Source organism: Diabrotica undecimpunctata, chromosome 1, assembly GCF_040954645.1.
Source record: "Diabrotica undecimpunctata isolate CICGRU chromosome 1, icDiaUnde3, whole genome shotgun sequence".
Classification (NCBI taxonomy): Eukaryota; Metazoa; Arthropoda; class Insecta; order Coleoptera; family Chrysomelidae; genus Diabrotica; species Diabrotica undecimpunctata.
This window is the reverse complement of record NC_092803.1, coordinates 149219171-149237845: the sequence shown is the minus strand read 5'-3', so window position 1 is coordinate 149237845 and position 18675 is coordinate 149219171. Positions and strand designations below refer to the sequence as shown.

Genomic DNA, 18675 nt, shown 5'->3' with positions numbered 1-18675 from the left:
GAGCTCTTTTACATATCTCTGATCGAAAGCTTACACAACCGACAAAGATGCCAGTCGCTTTCGAATAACTAACCTATAATTCTTGACATCTCTTTTTTACTGCTGTCACAACACAATACTACCACTACTACTGTCACTGTCATATTACAAGTCGTAAACAAAAATAAAGCATTAAAATAATAATATTTTATACATATTATTATGGCTAATCGAAAAAAAGTATGTATTATCATTTTATTTATTTTAATTATACGATTATTAGAACTGGTTTAAAAGTCTACAACTGACATTATTTTTTTTAGAGTGCTAGTACTAGTGAATCTACTTCTGGGTCTTCAACAGATTCCTCTAGTTCTAGTTCTTCTTCCAGTGGCTCAGAATCGTCTTCATCAAGTGATTCAGATTCTTCAAGTTCCCAGAATTCTAGCAAACCCCAATCAGATGCTGACGAAGCTACCAAAAAAACCCCAGCATCTCAAAAACAAGTTCGAAAAAGCACAGAAAACAAAACACCTACTAACAAAACTTCCGATTCCAAATCTGCCGGAAAAAATAAAGTACCAACTCCTAAAAATAATAAACCTTCTGCTGCAAAGACTTATTCCACAGATGAAGAGGATGAGATTAAAAAGCAACCTCCAAAACGAAAGAGTAATGTGAAGCCTAAGAGCAGTGCAACAATTACTCCTAAGACGTCAGTTTCTCCTCCGAAACCAGCAGCGAAAGGAGCTGGGAAAGTAGCTGCTGCAAAGGCTAAAACTGAACAGAAGCAAGGACCAGTCAGAGGTATTGTAGAATCAAATTGTTTTTATAGGGGGTATTATGCATAATTGAATCAAGTATGCATTCTGTAGAGTTTACAATCAACATACACTAGCATTACAACATAATTCATAAATATATTACACATTTATCTTAAATGTGGATGTGCTTAATATTGTTCTCAAGTTATTTTCTTGTGCCAGTTTAATATTATTTACTATTATCTTTCATAGTGCTGAGAAATTTGTGAAGAGGTTGGTTTCATTCAACATAACAACATCTCTGATTTTTCTCTTTTTACTAACTGTTACTTTCAAAAAATCAAAGAATCTGCTCATATTATGTTAAATGGAACCAACTGTGTCACAAATTCCTTGGCATGGTTGATTACTATTAGATATGGTAAATAATGTGGATATGCTAGTAGATTATAGTGTATCAAGATAATCTTTGTTAAATAACAGTCATTAGTAAATAACATATTAATATAAGGCTCTTAATGTCAAAAATAAGAACTTAGCTAAGTCTCACTTTACTAGTAAATGGTTCAAACTGATGGTAACAAGTCTATATTGTCAGGAACTACTATTTGTCTATTTAATGTTTTTGTTTGTACTACTATTTCTATGTTTTATTCAAAGCTCAAATGAAGAAAGTTGTTAATAATTATTGGTATTTTTTGTTTTAATTGTCATGATATATAAGTTTTGCCTTAAAATGTTGGTTCTAAACATTTTCATCTAAATTATTTATCGCATTATGGATCAATCTTCTGTTTATTGGCAACATAGATAGAACATTTAATAAGTCACTCTGCATAATATTTCTTAAAAAATAATTTATCTGGTGCTAACTCTAAAAACAAAATTCTGATCTGGTCATTGGAGTTGTCACAATATTTTTTAACAATTTTGTGGCATCTTCAAAGATTTCACAAATATTCTTCCTTAAAAGAAATGATAATAAATTCATATCATCAATGTTTTTCTTTAAATATTGCCTCGAGTCTATGACTTACAATTCCATCTTCAGTCTGGCTTTACACTACATATATGATAAGAAATAGCTACAGCTTTCAAAATATCGAAAGCATAACTGTTCTTTTATTTGCATTGTAATTATATCACACTTATTTAGCATTTACCCTTTGTGTTTCATCAATTCTTCTATTTTTATTTGATGCAAGACTTATTTCATATTGTCAAGCAAAACTAGTTAAGGTTTTTCAAGGACAACACAAAAGGTGTGCACAAAAACCTGTTGCTAGCAGTTCTGCTTAAAATAGTCTAGGGAATATTTTTTATAGAAAAAGATATTATCTTATAATGCTCATCTGATCACCATGGTAGGTAATTATATTCCTATAGTACAACAATAAATTAAAGAGGTGAAGCATATATGTAACATATTCTACTAATTGTATGAGATGCAAATCAAATAAATAATTTACTAATAAGAAAATCAAAATTATATGGTTCCACAACATTGTAATACGAGGATAGATTGATATTAAACTAGACTTTGATAGATGGCGCTACTTGATACCGAATTGGTTTCGGTGTTGACATTTGCTATTCATGACATGACGTCTGTCAAAATTTTAAGTTGTAAAAATAATTAGTTTGGTTTTTACAGCCGTCAAAAGCAAGCAAATTTTGTGTTTTCGGAGAAATAGAAAAAGTCGAGTATTGTTCTGTGATTAAGTTCCTCCACAAAAAGGGTAAAACGAATGTGCAGATCAAAGCCGACCAAAGAGATTGAGCAAAAGTACTATTCGGATGGGATAAAAAAATTGGAACATGGTCTTACTAAGTGTATCGAGCTAAAAGGGGACTATGTTGAGAAATAAATCGATTTAATTCCAAAAAACTTGTTTTTTCTATCAAAGGATAGTTTTATATCAATCCACCCTCGTAGATCACCTTACATTTAAATAAGTAAAACGCAGTCCTTTATAGTAAGGCCAGCTGTAAAAACAGTAGTGGTGTCTCCAAAAAACAAATGTGTTTTAGCAAATTAAAATTTAGTCAGCACAAATGATCCAAATCCTTAATTATTTACTCTCTATCAGTGGTTTATAAATTGTCTACATTGAAAAATGAATTAGTTTGAGAAATTTATTTTTAAAAATAAAAATAGGTAGATAATGTTTTTTTCAATGTTTTATTTAGATAACTAATTGCAAAATTACTAATATATACTAATAGCTAGTAAAAACGATTTTTATTCTAGTCATAAATAGGCATCTTCTGTATTTTAGATTATTAATAGATATTAATAGATAGTATTTTAGATTAATAATAGAAAGATTAATGAATCATTGAATAAACAATCCAACAATGAAAATTATGTGTTCTGTGATCATTATCATACATCACCAATTTTAAACGTTACATTCTCCCGGGTGGCCTGTCTCTTTACTTAAGTCCAAATGAATTCAATTGGATTCAACTCGCAATGGTAACGTGTAAGTCTCAAAACAGGAATACCAAAAGGTCTAGCCATTGAATCAATAGCATATTAATGGTATATACCACAATAATCCTCGATTATTGTCATTAGTTCTGCTTTGACCATATCCTCTGTAAATGGAATGCATTTTTCTCATAGCCAGCTCTGCATGACTGATTTTAGGTCAGTCATCGTTGAAATGCCTTCAACAAGGCGACTGTAATGAGGTGTATTATCCAACAGTATGATATAATTACTATCAACAAGATAGAGAATGTTCTCGAAGCATATGGAATTTATGTCTTCATGATTGTCCCTGGTTTTCTTCAATATACAAACAAGTGCACCAATTTGCAGAAAACCAGTATCGCTGCCAATATGGGCGACAATTAGACGCAGGTCCTTACCTGACGATGCTTACAATCCTGTCGATAAATCTTTAACAAACGCTGCCGAGCATTTGTTACTATTTTATCTTGTCAAACTTTGCCAACTTTGTTCGGTGTTAACCCAAGTCTAGTGATAGCAATAAATTTTTTATTTACAGCACGATATTCCTGAATTGAGCATAGAAACTTACGTCGCCTCGATATTATTTTCTACGTATCTCTTAAAATGGAATTCCGACATCGTTTTATATATCAAAAGTTAAGATCATATAATGTTTTTCATAAAGATTGAAGGCTAATTTTGGGAAAATTATTGATTTTGCCTATTTTACTTAATACAGATTTTAGAGCTCTATTTACAAAGAGAAACGTATGTACAATTTTGCCAAGGATGTTTTTTTGGGATTCATTTAATTTAAATAAACAGCAACTAACAGCTTCCGTAGAAGATATTGTTTTTTTTTAGTCCATCATATATAGCTTCCAGATAATTTGTTTTTCTTCTTGTGAGACCCCCTATTTACCCCCTATTTAATTCCCAATAAACATAATATCTTTAATATATTACAGATACAAGGTACCAGAGCATTTAATTTTCAACAATCAACAAAAATGTAATATGAAGACAAGTAAGAATTCGATGGTAATATGATCTTCACACACGTCGCTGCAGCACATATTTCCTTTTCGATGATCATCATCATTCTGATTTTACAACCCTGCTTGGTTCCTAGCCCCCTCAAGCATTTCTTTCCAGTCGTCCCTATCCATCGATTTTCTTTCTTCTTCTTCTTCTTTAAGTTCCATCTTCTATTGAAGGTTGGAAATCAGCATGGTTATGCGGACTCTGTTGACTGCCTCTCTAAAAAGTTCTGCACTCCTGCGTTCAAACCATTCTCTTAAGTTCTTAAGCCAGGATATTCTTCGTCTTCCCACATTTCGCTTTCCTCGGATTTTGCCTTGCATAATAAGTTGTAATAATGCGTATTTTTGCCCTCTTATCACATGTCCTAAGTACTCAAGTTTTCGTCTTTTGATAGTTAATATTATTTCCGCCCCATTTCCTATCCTTCTAGTTACTTCCACGTTTGACATTCTTTGAATCCATGATATTCGTAGGATTCTTCTGTAACACCAAAATTCAAAGGCGGCCAATTTATTCAGATGGACTTGTTTTAGTGCCCACGCTTCCAAGCCATATAGAAGAGTAGAGAACACGTAACATCGAAGCATTCACAGGCGTAGTTCTAATCTTATATCCCGACAACAAAAATTTTTTTAACTTTAATGAATGATGCACATGCTATTTCAACGCGTGTCCTAATTTCTTTGGTTTGGTCTACATCTGATGTTATCCATGTTCCTAAGTATTTATAGTTATTAACACTCTCAATTGCACTATCTTCAATAGTCAGTTGGATATTTACATGTACAGATTTAGTCATGATCATGCATTTAGTTTTTTTAAATTTATCTTCAGTCCGTACTCATGACAGCATTCATTAAGGCGTTGCATTACGTTCTGTAAATCATTGTTGATATTATATTCCCATATTTCTCATGTCTTGATCGATATTATCAAGGAAACTTGTTCTGGGTCTTTCTCTTTTTCTGCGGTTTTTCTAGCTAGGTCATTTTGTTCCATGCGCATTACATGCCCTATCCACCTCAGACGTCCTATCTTAATATGTTTACTATATCAGGTTCCTGGTATATTCTATAAAGTTCGAAGTTATATCGTTTTCTCCACACTCCATTGTCATTCACTGCTCCTTAGAATCCTTAGATTCGCCTTGGTACTTTTCTTTCGAAACATCCTAACATGTTTTCATTATTTTTTGTTACAGTCCAGGTCTCTGAACCATATGTTAGGACTGGGCGTATTATTGTGTTGAAGAGTTTTATATTTATTTTTCTCGATATAATTGTGGATTTAAGGAGGGGATTGAGCCCAAAATAGCATCTGTTAGGCCGTGCAAATTCTGCGGTTTATCTCTGCGGTAGTGTTATTTTCATTTATCTCTGCGGTAGTATTATTTTCAGTGTTAAGGTATACAAATTCGTTCACTGCTTCGATGACGTCGTTTTCTATAACAAGTGGTTGTAGGATTTGTGGTTGCGTGCTTATTTTCATATACTTCGTTTTGTTGGTGTTCATTATTAAACCCATTTTTGTAGCTGATTCTTTTATTGCTACATACGCCTCTCGTACAACGTTTTCCGTTTTCCCAACTATATTGATATCAGCATAGGCCAAAATTTGCACTGATTTATTATATATTGAACCAGCGGTTGTGATTTGTGACATACGTATTACTTTTTCCAGAGCCAGATTGAACAGTATACAGGAGCGAGGGTCTCCCTGTTACAGCCTGTTATTTGTTTTAAAAGTTTCAGACAGTTCCCCCTGAATTCTACTCTACATTCAATTTTTTCAAGAGTTAGTTTTGTTAAATTTACCAACTGATTTGGTATTCCTAGCTCTTTCATTGCTTTGGACATTTATCTTCTATTCACAGAGTCTTAGGCTGCTTTGTAGTCTATAAATATGTGATGAGTATCAATACCATACTCCAGTGTTTTTTCCAAGATTTGTTTCAGGGCTGTAATCTGATGAATTGTCGATTTACCACTTCTGAAACCAGCCTGGTATTTTCCTACTATCTATTCTGCATATGGTGCCATACGGTCACATAGTACTGTGGAAAATATTTTTAACGCTGCATTTAGAAGCGTAATTCCTCTGTGGTTAGAGCATTCAAAGATATCTCCTTTTTGTGTATGGTGCAAAGTATTCCAATATTCCAATCATTGGAGAGGGATTTCTGTGTCCATATTTCTTTTATAAGCTGCTGTAATGCCATTATGGTACCATGGCTACCTTTTTTATATAGTTCAGCTTGGAGATTATCTATTCCGGGTGATTTGTCTCTGGCTAGTTTTTTAACTGCATCTTTAACTTCAAGAATCGTTGGTGGTTCCTCTTCTCTCTCTTCTGTTTCCTTTACCTGATCTCTGTCGCCTTCCAGGTTTTCCTATTCTTCCTCTATATTAAGTGCCTGGTTAAAGTATTCCACCCATCTATTCATCTATTTAATACATCTTTCCTTGTTGTTAATAGGTCGCTATTCTGACTTCTGCATTGTCTTGTGGTTGCCTTGAATTATTTTCTGTTGATATTAACTTCCTTATAGAATGCTCTGAATTCTTTCTCTCTGTTGAGAGTTAATCTTTTATCTCCTTCTCGATAGTTAATCTTTAATAGAGATTAGCTGATTGTTGTATCTATGAGATGGTAAAGACAAAACTGATATTACAGTTTTTAGATAACATGAATCATTGTTCAATGATATGCGTGAATTTAAGAAATTATATTCTGAAATCAGGGAAAACATTATTCGTAGAAAGTCACGTACCTATATTCCTGTTATAGGAAGACAAGATTTGAACAGGTAAGAAAATCACAGAACGACCTACAAAGGTATCTACAGAGACGTCATGATGGAATTAATTTCAAATAAAATATTTCAATCCTAAAAAATAACAAAATAACGACGCCGCTGGAAATGTATAATTTTCCAATAGTTAGTAGTGTAAAGTGTTTCTTGACAATGAACCGGTCACCCTATTTAATTGATTGTTGGACTATAGTCGTGAGCATGAAAGGAATCCATTTGATGATGAAAGGTGCTATATGTTTTGCTGTTGCAGAAGAGTTAATAGAGTCCAGTGAGGTGTTATCAAATTTCTATGAAAACACATAATATGTGTAATACACTCTTTTGACGAGATGACCTTTTTATGACATTTAACAAGATAATGCAAGGCATCTATGGTGAATTTACCTGGTTTATTTTCCAAATTGTTTTTTGTGAACCAGTAAATTTGCCACTCTTAGGAATAAAAGAGAGCCCAACTTGCACCATTTTTAGAAATGTAACCTAAGATAAAAGTTATCTTGAATATTAGTGATATATACAAAATATTTAGTGAGAAGTTTATTGTTATATACGATTTATAAAAAGTCAAAATAATTTTATTGCTTGCTTTTATCATGGAATATTATTGTTAGGGGGGCGCCCATGTGGCCTAATAGTAGAGCCGTCACTGATTACTAATTAGTTTTGTTTTTATAGGAAAAGAGCCCCCAAAAATTCGTGCCCAAAAAGTTGCTGCCAAGAACAACACAGATGCTAATAAGAAGAAAAGTATTTTTTCACCTGAGAATAGTTCAGAGTCAGATTCTATAAAGGAAAAAAGCCACAAGGAACACCAACCAAAAGTGAAACCAGAACCAAGGGCTAAGGCACGAACTGTGGAAAAGGTTAGAAATGAAAAGAAGGAGGATAAAGTTAAATCAAAGGAGATTGTTGGTACGTAAAAAAAGAAAATACCAGTAGGTAGTATATGAAACTTGTTTATTTAGATTTTTTTTTAATAATCATAACGATAATAACTATAATAATTTAAAAGTTTAAAAGTACTTGGAAATTAATAAGTGGGAGATATCAACAATTTATACTCAGTTTGTTGGAATACTTTAACAACGAAAAAGAAAACAACTGGCAATTATGATCTTTTTTATGTGTATAAAAACAAATTTATTAAAAATTACCAGATTCATTACAAATTAACTTGTGTAAGTGATACAAATACAAAGAGAAAATATTGTGGAATTATCAATCATAATACTGGAACAGTTGCATAAAATTAAAAGTTAGAATAATAATATGAGGACACGTGGTTATGAGAGTACGAAAGAGAAGAGTGCGAAACATGCGCCGGACATGGCTCTGTCATGGGGACACTTCACTATGTGCGAAGGGTCTCCTGCGCTATTTAGTAACTCTTCGACTCTCTCTTTGACGTCTGCAATGTTGCTGTTCTTTGTAACATGTATGTGTTTTATTTAATTGAAAGTTATAACAGCGACAATAAAATATGAGTAAATTAATAGACAAAACTGCTGACAATTCTTATAGTAGGGATCCTGGCCTGTACAGTGTGGAGTAATACTTCACTTTCGTTGCATTGTTCGTATGTTGGTTAAATCCTGCATGATGTGGTGCTTTCAGACATCAAATGCCCGAAAATCTTTTCAGACCATTATAATGAAAAGATCTTCTCCAAAATAACAAAAATTATGCTGAAATGTATGTAACAAAAAAAAAATATCAAATTAGTTTATTTTATTAATACACATTCTGGAAAATGTCTTTAGGCAATAAAAATGAAATATAAAAGTATTGGAAAGAGCTAAAGTTAATATAAAGCTCTTAAAGTACGCCTAACAAAATGTTACGTATACAGTGTACTATACTATGGAGTGGAATCATGGACGTTAAATCTAGACACAATGAGACGACTTAACGCCTTTGAAATGTGGACCTATAGAAGAATTATGAGGGTTTCCTGGGTAGATAGAGTTACGAACAATGAAGTACTGAGAAGAATAGGTAAAGAGAAGGAAGTTGAACTTACAATTAAAGAAAGAAAGCTACAGTATCTCGGACATGTGATGCGGGGTGAGAAGTATGGCATCTTGCGACTCATAATGCAAGGAAAGATAGATGGCAGAAGAATCATCGGAAGAAGACGAATTTCATGGCTCAAGAACCTTAGAGAATGGTTTGGATGCAGCTCAAAACAACTTTTTAGAGCTACTGCCTCAAAAATTAAAATAGCTATGATGATTGCCAACCTCCGTAGCGGAGATGGTACCTGAAGAAGAAGAAGAAAGTTAATATGCTTATTATCAAAAAAAAAAACAACATATTTCTTTGGTATCTTAGAATAGAATACCTAATATTAACCTTTAATTAAAATACTTATTAGATTTCTAAATTAAATAGAGATCGACTATCAATTAACTCATCTTATTTCTTCCCGGTATAATAATTTTCAAGTTAAAATTTTCTATATTTATATTATTTACAAATAAAAAAGATGCTACTAGATGCATTTACTACGCCTTACGTAGTCAAATAGAACTGAATTTTAAAATGCACTCTAATCAATCAAATAAGATAAAAAAAACTCATTTGCCCATATTAATTATTGTCTATATTAAAAAGACACACTTCGCCGCTTGTGAGGTAGAATGTCAAGACATTTTTGGGGCTACACTCAAAAATAAAAGCGTAGGCCGCTGGAAAAATGTATACAGCAATAAAACTTATTAGTGGACATGTTTGCCTACAACGTCCAGCAAGGAAAGAAAAAAAATGGTACAACCACGTGGCGGCACTGCTTAGTTTTTTTGGGATTATAAATACAATGTATTACCAAGTGCATGCCCTTATCCAGGTGCCCTAGGACTCTTAATGTGGATGTCGGTGTTTTTTAAGAATGTCTTTTTTAAGAATCATCTACAGTACAACTTGATTTAGATAAAGACGATAAAATGATTTAATATAAAGATAAGAAAGGTGATAAAATGTTTTAAAATAAAGATGCGAAAAGTAATGAAATGATTTTAAAAAATAAGAAAGATAAAATGATGTAAAATAAAAATTAGAAAGATTTATGCAAAATGGCGGTACTTAAATTTTCACAGTGCACGACAAAACGACTGGATGCTTTCACCTCCTCAAAAACGAGTAAAAGAAATTTTGGTAAGTAACCGAACCGAACGAGCTTGGTGACTCGTTGTATTTCGAAAGTAGGGGATACGCTTTGCCAATCATAGTGACCCAACTCGCGGCAATTGACGAACATTTGCCGGGAATTTTAAATTTACGTAGGGCGGCCCGTATAGTTTATTACGAACCTGTTAAAGGCAAATTAAATGATATATTTGATTTTATCGACTTAATGAGGTGGTTTCCATTTGCTTTTTTCATGGCTGCACTATCTACAGTGTAAGACATAAGCATTGAAGTTCGTTGAGCTCTTGCTTATGTTCCCTTTTGCGATCGCCTACTGTCACGACTTAGTTTTCTTCTCACCATAGTCTCACCGCTTAATTTAGCCTGCAGGTCGATGCAGTTATCAGCATGTACCACATGGAGTCACAAGTGAAAGTTCACTGCCTTGCGAGGTCTAGATGCGAGGTCTAGAAGTATCTAGATGCGACCATCTTAAATAAAAAATACTACCTCCACAAAGCCTGTACTCTCCAAAATACACCCTATATTATTACCTGGCTATCTACAAATAACAAGGTCTTCGATTTCTATTCCCATTCTTGAACAGTTTTCTATCAATACCTCTAGAGCTTTTCGGGTGTAAATTTTAAACAGTATATGAGAGAGACAACATCCTGCTTTATAATTTCCTTTTATACAGCTAGTTTAGGCCATTTCTTTGAACTACTCAATTGTCAAACTCGGAACTTCGTTAGAAAATCAGATACTGTACCGTTTAGGTAGAGTATCTTTCAGAAATCTTTCTTACTTCATAGTATTTTAAACTAAAATTGTGGTCAATTCCCAATAAAAATAGTAAATTACATATGGAAACTGTTCGTATTATGTATTAAACTGAAAAAATATTGTTTTCGTCATTGGTGATATTATACTTATTCTTTCTTCTTCATACATTAAAGTAATTTTATTTTGCATTATTTATAATTTTTGATTTTTATAACAGTTGTTACACATTTTTTAGAATCTTCTGCCTCTTCAGCCGCTTCTTCAGTGTCAGGCACAAGCAGCAGTTCAGACAGCGAAAGCAGTGCCGAATCCTCAACAACTACAAGAAAAGTAGTGAAAAAACCAGTGAAAAAGCCTTCAGTCGTGCATAAAGAAGCTCCCAACAGCGAATCGGAAAATGAAAATCCCTCAAAGAGTAAAGTGACGAGAAAACTGACCAGATCGGCGAGTACAAGAAAATCTAAACACGTCCTGGGCAAAAACGTTTATTCTGATACTGATTCCGATACTGAGAGCACTAAAAGGTCATTGTCTAGATCTCCTGTTAAGAAGGCACCAGCAGTTAGTAAGGGTAAAACTAAGAAACGGAGAGAAAGTAAACACAAGAATAGTGATTCCCCTGTTGAAGAGGAAAGATGTTGCCCTCTGGAAGGTTGTGATAGTAATGGCCATCTGAGCGGCAAATTTGAGAAGCACTTTACGTTGGAAGGTTGTCCTAAATATCACAATATATCGCAGGATAAATGCAAACAGGTAATTATAATAATAAATATCTCTAAGATAGATCCTGAGAAGAATCCTTGGGAAGTGCTTCTTTATGTTGTTGTGATATCTTCTTAACAGCGTTTAACCATATACCTTTTTTAGATTTTTTGGCATCGTTTTTGCTATAAATTCATTCAACCAGTATCTTTTTGCTGAACTACGTTTGGCTCATATATTTGTAACCTACAATGCTTTAGCCAACTCAGAGGTTGTGAGAGGTAGATTCGAACTTCACCAAAAGATACATCAAATTGAAACAAACTAAATAATTTAAAATGTCCAATAGTCTCTTAGTTCCTTCACCTGTTCTTTAACCTTTTATAAAACGTTATATTACCTTTTATATACCATAAAATTCATGCACAATTTCTTTTGAAAAACGATCCCAGTTATCATTTTTGATTCTTCTTCTAAGAGGATATGTTTAGTTTCATATTAATTCGTAATTCACATAATAATTGTCGTACCCTTGTTATATCTTAGTTGACATTATATTCCAGGTAAACTTTTTCTTTTCTTTATATTTTTCCTTCACTTCTGTGTAGACCCATAGAGTGTTTCAATTAGAAACAATTTTATCTTTATTTTTCTTTCGCTAAGAATTTCCTTAGCTGAGTGAAATATATCTGATTTAATTTTTTTCTGCTTTCTTCGAGTCCATCGCTTTCGCATGCATTTGTTTCTTTCTGTTGTCCTACATATAAAGTTAAAAATATAAAGTCCATTAAATAAATTACTACATTAACAATAAAATTCCATACTAAACAATGAATTCAATCAGACATTATCTGCCAAAGAACTTAGAGTAGCTCAAAAGTAAATAAAAATGTCAATTTAGACAAAGTAACAAAACAATATTTAAACATGTATGAAATCGTTTCAACTAAAAAATAAAAGTAAATTGAAATCCTGTTTTCCCCGATAACTGGGAGTTAAGGTTATTCTCAGATATTGTTGTGGATATAAATGAATCTGTACAATGTAACATATCCTAAAGCCAAATTGTTAATGTCAAAATTGAAAACGAGTGAGTGGGAGTGGGAGAGGTCCCATCGGTTATAATATGTAACAACCAAATGACATAATGACACAATGACATAATTTATGGTAGTCGAACAAAGACAACACAAAACAATCATGTGTGTAGCGACACTTAATAGGACTTTTCTCATCACAAAATAGTGTCAGCCATTTTTTTCATACATAACAATTCATAACAAAACTGAATAACAATTCTCAATGGCATCAGTAATAAAAACAAATAAGAAAAATATTGGAAGTATATCCATACATTGTTAAAAACTATAACATCTTCCTCAATGAATTTTAATAATTCGATGAATAATCTCCTTTATCATTTTTAGGGATATTCGTTCTTAGTGAGCTGTGCTTTTTCTAGAACCTGTCACTTCTTTTAATTTTTTTTGAGTAAATTAAAGCTATCATACTTTATATCCAGATCTTCTATTTCTTTGCATCTGTCGGAGAGCCTCCTCTCTTTTGCCTCTCGAATTTTCTTTCTGATGCTTCTCTAAATTTCTTTGTATTTATTCAGGTCTTTTGCTTCAAGTTTTCTTCGTTCTTCCATAAGTTTAAGAATTTCTACTGTTCATCCAAGGTCTTCTTTTTTCTCTAAGTGGTTGGTTTCTTTTCCAACTGGCACAAGGGCATGTTGAATTTTTTCCCATTTTTGGTCAATAGTTACAGGTTCCTGCATGTCTTCGTTGACTTTTCTTAAGTTCTCGATTATTTTAAATTTGGTTTCTTCATATGTGTTGTTTTGTTTGAGCCGCCTTGTAGTCATGATTTTTATGGAGCTTGGGTGCTTTACATTTTTTAGTTTCACTCTCATCGACAAAACAACCGGGTTGTGATCGAAGGATATGTCCGATCCTGGATAACTTTTGGATAATATTATAGAATGTCTATATCTTCTGTTGACGATAATATAATTTATTTTATTTCTGACTATTTTGTTGTTATTGTCAGCTGGTGACCTCCATGTGTATAATCTACGTTTAGGAACTTTGAACACTGGGAATCAACGTACAGGGAAGATTTTACTGTACTTTGAAGCTATTCTGTTATCTAATTGGTTTTTTATATTCCCGAAAGTTATTTTTGTGTCTTTTTATTTCAAATTTTGTTGTTAGGAATATTTATCCTAACTGACATATTCTGTTCCCATTATCATTTGTTTTTTCTTTATTCTTTCATTTATTGGGTTAAACTTCATTATCTTTTCTCTCGTGTTTCCAAAGACATAGAAGCTTACTCGTCTGCTTCTCCCGTATTGTTGCCACTGTACACAAATGTGTACTTATGTTTTTAATTTTCCCCGTTGTGTTTCCATCTCCTCCCGATAGCATGGTCGCTATCTGGATTTAGTATTTTTCAATTTCTCTTACAAATTCTACCAACAATCTAGGAGATGACACATAGGAGGAAAAACCAATTATGATGCTCTCTCATTAAATATAGTCTCGTTTTCCGATGAACTTGAGCAGCAATTCAGGGATCAAATTATGTTCTTTTGGTCACCGACGAATAGTTCCCCGCAAATTTGTAAAGCTCTAGCACCTTAAAGTTGTGTTTGAATGGCATGGACTGTTAAAAAACTTAATGCTGAAAGTCTTATCCCCTGCATCCATGTTTTTATTTAATCCGGTATGGGAGCAATTCGCATATCCTTCACTCTCCCTGTATATCTTTGTATTAATTGTATTTGTTCATCTACGAATTCTTCAGTAGTCAAACAGTATTAATATTTAAGCACATTTTTTGAGTTTGTGTTTCAACTTGCAAATTTTGTATTCAATTTTTTAATGTATTAACTTACTTTTTTTTATAACATTCTAGTTGCTCGACGAAAGAAAGAAGCGAGAAGAAGCTCGAAAAAAAGCTCTAGAATTTCACAAGAAAACACCACGACCGAATGCCAGTTCCGAACAAAAACAGTTTTTGCAACGAATAAGGGACATGAGAGCCAAATTCAAAATGGAAATAATTGAAGATATAAAACCGTGCGTTGATCGCACGAAGGAACCAGATCTCAACAACTTCGTACCAGAGTACGATCTAAAGTTGTTTCAAGACGCTCAAGCTTTGGCAAGCGAGATGATCGAGGAAGATCTGAAGAACCTTCCGAGTTCCAAAGGTAAGATATAGATGAAACATTTGCATCTGCACTATGTGTATAATTTATATTAAAACATATTTAATTACGTACAAATTCTACTTTGTATATACAGTGGAACTTGGTTATAGCGTCATTGAAGGGTCCAGTAAAAAAATGACGCTATATCAGAGTGGCGTAATAAAAGAGGTAGAAAAAAATGAAATTTTAATGAGGCAAAATTTTATTACAACCATTATTATTACAGATGCATTTAGGATAAAAAAATTAAGAAATAAAACATATCATGTATATGAAACTTATATTTTTTATGAAGAAGTTCTCTAATGCTGAAAAAGTCAGTTATTTTCTTCTGCACAACCCTTTCCGAAAAATAAAGTTTTTCTGTAGTGTCCTTAATAATCTGAGCTGCTTCTTTGGTATTTGTAGATGTCTACGTGAACTGGCAAAACCTGGATATGGTCTCAGCAGCTCTCATTACTTCTTGGATTGTAGGACAATCAACGCCGTCTTCTTCTTCTTAATTATCTTCATCAACATCCATTTTCAAATTTTGCACTTGTTCCACAATTTCTTTGTCACTTAAAACTTGAAATGTTTCTACCTGATCGTCTACTGAAATCAAGATCAGTTCCAAACTCTCTCTGGTTTACACTAAATTTTTGTATCCACTCTGACAAAGGCATTTCGCCATCCTCGTCAACATCCTGAACATTGGGAAAAACTACAGTCAATTTAGCTTGACGAAAGCACTTACAAATTATCACTGACGTAACCGCATTCCACGCATTGCCTAAAAACTGAACTGCATCAAGGATGGTAATGTTCACGGGTTCCCCACTGTCCATACAAAAAATCATCATTTCAAAAGCTGTTTCCGATAATGGCACTTTAAACTTCTTATGACTCCTTGGTCCATAGGCTGCAAGACACTCATGCAGTTGGTTGGTAAGAAAACTAGGTTGATATTGGTCAAATTAAACTTGGGATGGGCTGGGCTGCACAGTTGTCAACTAAGAGAAGAAGTTTTTTTTTTTTTTTTTTTTTTTTTTTTGAGAGCGTTCCTTGTCCCGTTTTTTGTTGGCTGTGTGTAGTTTACAGGCAGTGTTTTTATGTTTTTGAAACATCTAGGATGTAATGTTTTCCCAATAACCAAAACCTTTCTTTTCTCTGTACCTGTCACGTTTGCACAAACAAAAGCTGTGACTTTTGAAAGCTTTCCTCCGACATATTTTTGATTTTTGAAGTTTAACGTTTTGTATGGCGTTAATTTGTAAAAGACATCAGTTTCATCGCCATTGAAGATATCTTCATCCTTGTATGGTTGCTTTAGTTGTGGCCATGTGTTTTGTAATCAATCATCTGTCACGTTCTCGTCCACACATTTTGCATCTCCAACAATTTTCGCGAAAGAAATTGAGTGCCGGACTTTAAACAGATCCAGCTAGCGGTTAGAGCATGTGAAATCTTTACCAAACAGTTTTCCGAGCTATGCTACAAGCTTTCTCCTTTAAAAGTGGCCCGGACACAGGAATATCAGAACTGCGACACTGCTTGAACCATTTGAGTAGAGCTAAATCTACATCACCACGAATGTACTTCCTAATATTTTTCTTAATTACTGAATTAAAATCTAAAAAGAAAACGAGGCGAACACAATTTCACGGTAGCGAAAATTTCTTATCTGACTGTTCTGAAACAGAAAATTTGACTGTTAGGATGGCGCTGATAAATGAGAAATCACAGAACTATCAAGGTCACATAACTGTAAACAGAAGGGATAATTGGGCTTTCTCACATTTTTGGAAGAAACAATGCCGCAACGCCGGAAACGCATTGCACTTTATTCTTTATAAAATAGAAAAAGACAACCTACTGTAAAATTTTATAATGCTATAGGCGAGGCTTACTTTATTTTTAGCTGATAAAACCAGGTTTTTAATAATGTTATTGAATAGTTTTTGGCCGGACCTATTAAATATTGACGTAACAACCGAGATGACGTAACGACCGAGATGACGTAACTACCGAGGCCGTAATGTCCAAGTTCCACTGTATTCAGATTCATAAATTCGATTTTTTTAATGAGAAACTACGTCATATGGAACTTTATTTAAAAGCTCTTGAACTACTGATGTCAAATATGTAACTTTTCGTTGTATAGCAGATTAATGGTTTTTATCAGCTCTCAAAAATAAAAAGTAATAACAGTTTTGCTACTATTTAAAAAAAAAAATCTTTTATTGTGACTTAAAACTGGTACAATCTAGTAATTTAGAAGAAAAATGCGAAATGATCGTAGTTTATGGTGAATCTCGTCGTAATTATCATGAGCCGGTAGGAATTTTTAATATACGTTTTCCACGACGATGGACGAAGCCAACTTAGTTGGCTTCGTCCATGCCGACAGTTTGGATGTAGACATAATTTTTTCGAGTAGGGACTTACTGCACTCATCGACATACTGCCGTAAAATTTAATACTTTCAAGTATGGTTTCATCAATGTAAACCCAACTGCTGTTTGGTTTTGCGGTTATTTACGCAAGTACTACAAAAGTTCACTGAAGATGGACTTAGTCCGAAAACGTTCTGAACATTTGGATTTTTTAATTTAATTTTAATTAAATATACCACAGAAGTGTTTTACTTCCATGTTCGAGTTTTTTAACTATATGGTATACAGCCAACTCCCGGGAATTATCGCTTTATGTAATTTTTATGATATACAGAGGGGATAAAAAATGCTACAAGCTTATAACTACTCTGCAATTCGTTTATGTTTCTGTATCCAGTATTAGTTGTTAGTTGCAATTTGTTACATTGATATATTCATATTAAATCATTCATTTAGTTTTAATAGTTTAGATTACATAAAGTTTTTTTACTAACTTATTTAAAAGAAAATATCCACTATCATCTACCAAAACTTCACTAAATCGGACAAAAATCCATTATTTATTTATTTTTTTTTTTTTCGAATTAATTCTTAATATTCGAATCGTATGGTTTTACAATGCATATTAATTCTCCTACAAGAATTACCAAAACAATATCTACCATAATTGGTTATATTGTCTCAGATTTCTCACCTCTTGATGTAAACTTTACAATTATTAATGCAGAACTATCTGATCATGAAGCAGTATATACCAAGTTTAATACTCTCAACAAACCATCCTCGAAAACCCAATGTCTAGGTAGGATTTTCCCAAAATTTACCCAAATTTCAAAATTTGTGCTTGATTTCTGGGCGGCACTTTCCCTCTGTGCACGTGGACTAGAATTTCAGTAATTTCTTAGATAGGCTTGTCTGTATTTTCAATAAGGCATTTTCTTTAATGACAATCAAGTCAAAACAGTTTGTGTAAATTTTAAGTTGTTATTGTTATTTTTCTAACTTTTTGTAAGCTTTGTCCATAAAATTGTACAATTTTAAGTGACAATATAACATATTTCTATAATAATCTTTTTAAGTGTACATATATTAAAACTCTTTTTCGCATAACTTAGAACATGTAAAATTTCGAATCAAATACATTATTTGAAATCAATATTTCAAAAGCTTTAAAACAATGTTTTATATTATGTACTTTCTCGTTAAAAAAAATCGATTTTTTTTCATGTCTTTGAACAGACATATAAATATTGTTCTGAAGCTATTTTCTTGTGGCATCTTAATGCAATTACTATTTTTTATAGGGAATAAGCCACAATTTAAATTTAAATAAGTTTATTTTTGACGTTTCAATTTCCACTTCGGAAATCGTTCTATTATGGTATTTTGAGAACGATTTGCAA

General features: G+C 32.9%; 1 protein-coding gene across 2 annotated transcripts in view; it reads left to right on the top strand.

Annotated features, from left to right (window-relative positions):
• Positions 1-59: 59 nt before the first annotated feature.
• The window catches only part of chm (lysine acetyltransferase chameau), a 245508-nt gene continuing 226892 nt past the window's right edge, over positions 60-18675 (top strand). For both annotated transcript variants that reach the window (XM_072520183.1, XM_072520184.1), the window contains exons 1-5: positions 60-219; positions 303-786; positions 7739-7975; positions 11211-11728; positions 14600-14897. In XM_072520183.1, the coding sequence (XP_072376284.1) occupies positions 202-219; positions 303-786; positions 7739-7975; positions 11211-11728; positions 14600-14897 (1555 nt within the window). In that variant the 5' untranslated portion in view covers positions 60-201. The remainder of the gene's footprint in view (positions 220-302; positions 787-7738; positions 7976-11210; positions 11729-14599; positions 14898-18675) is intronic.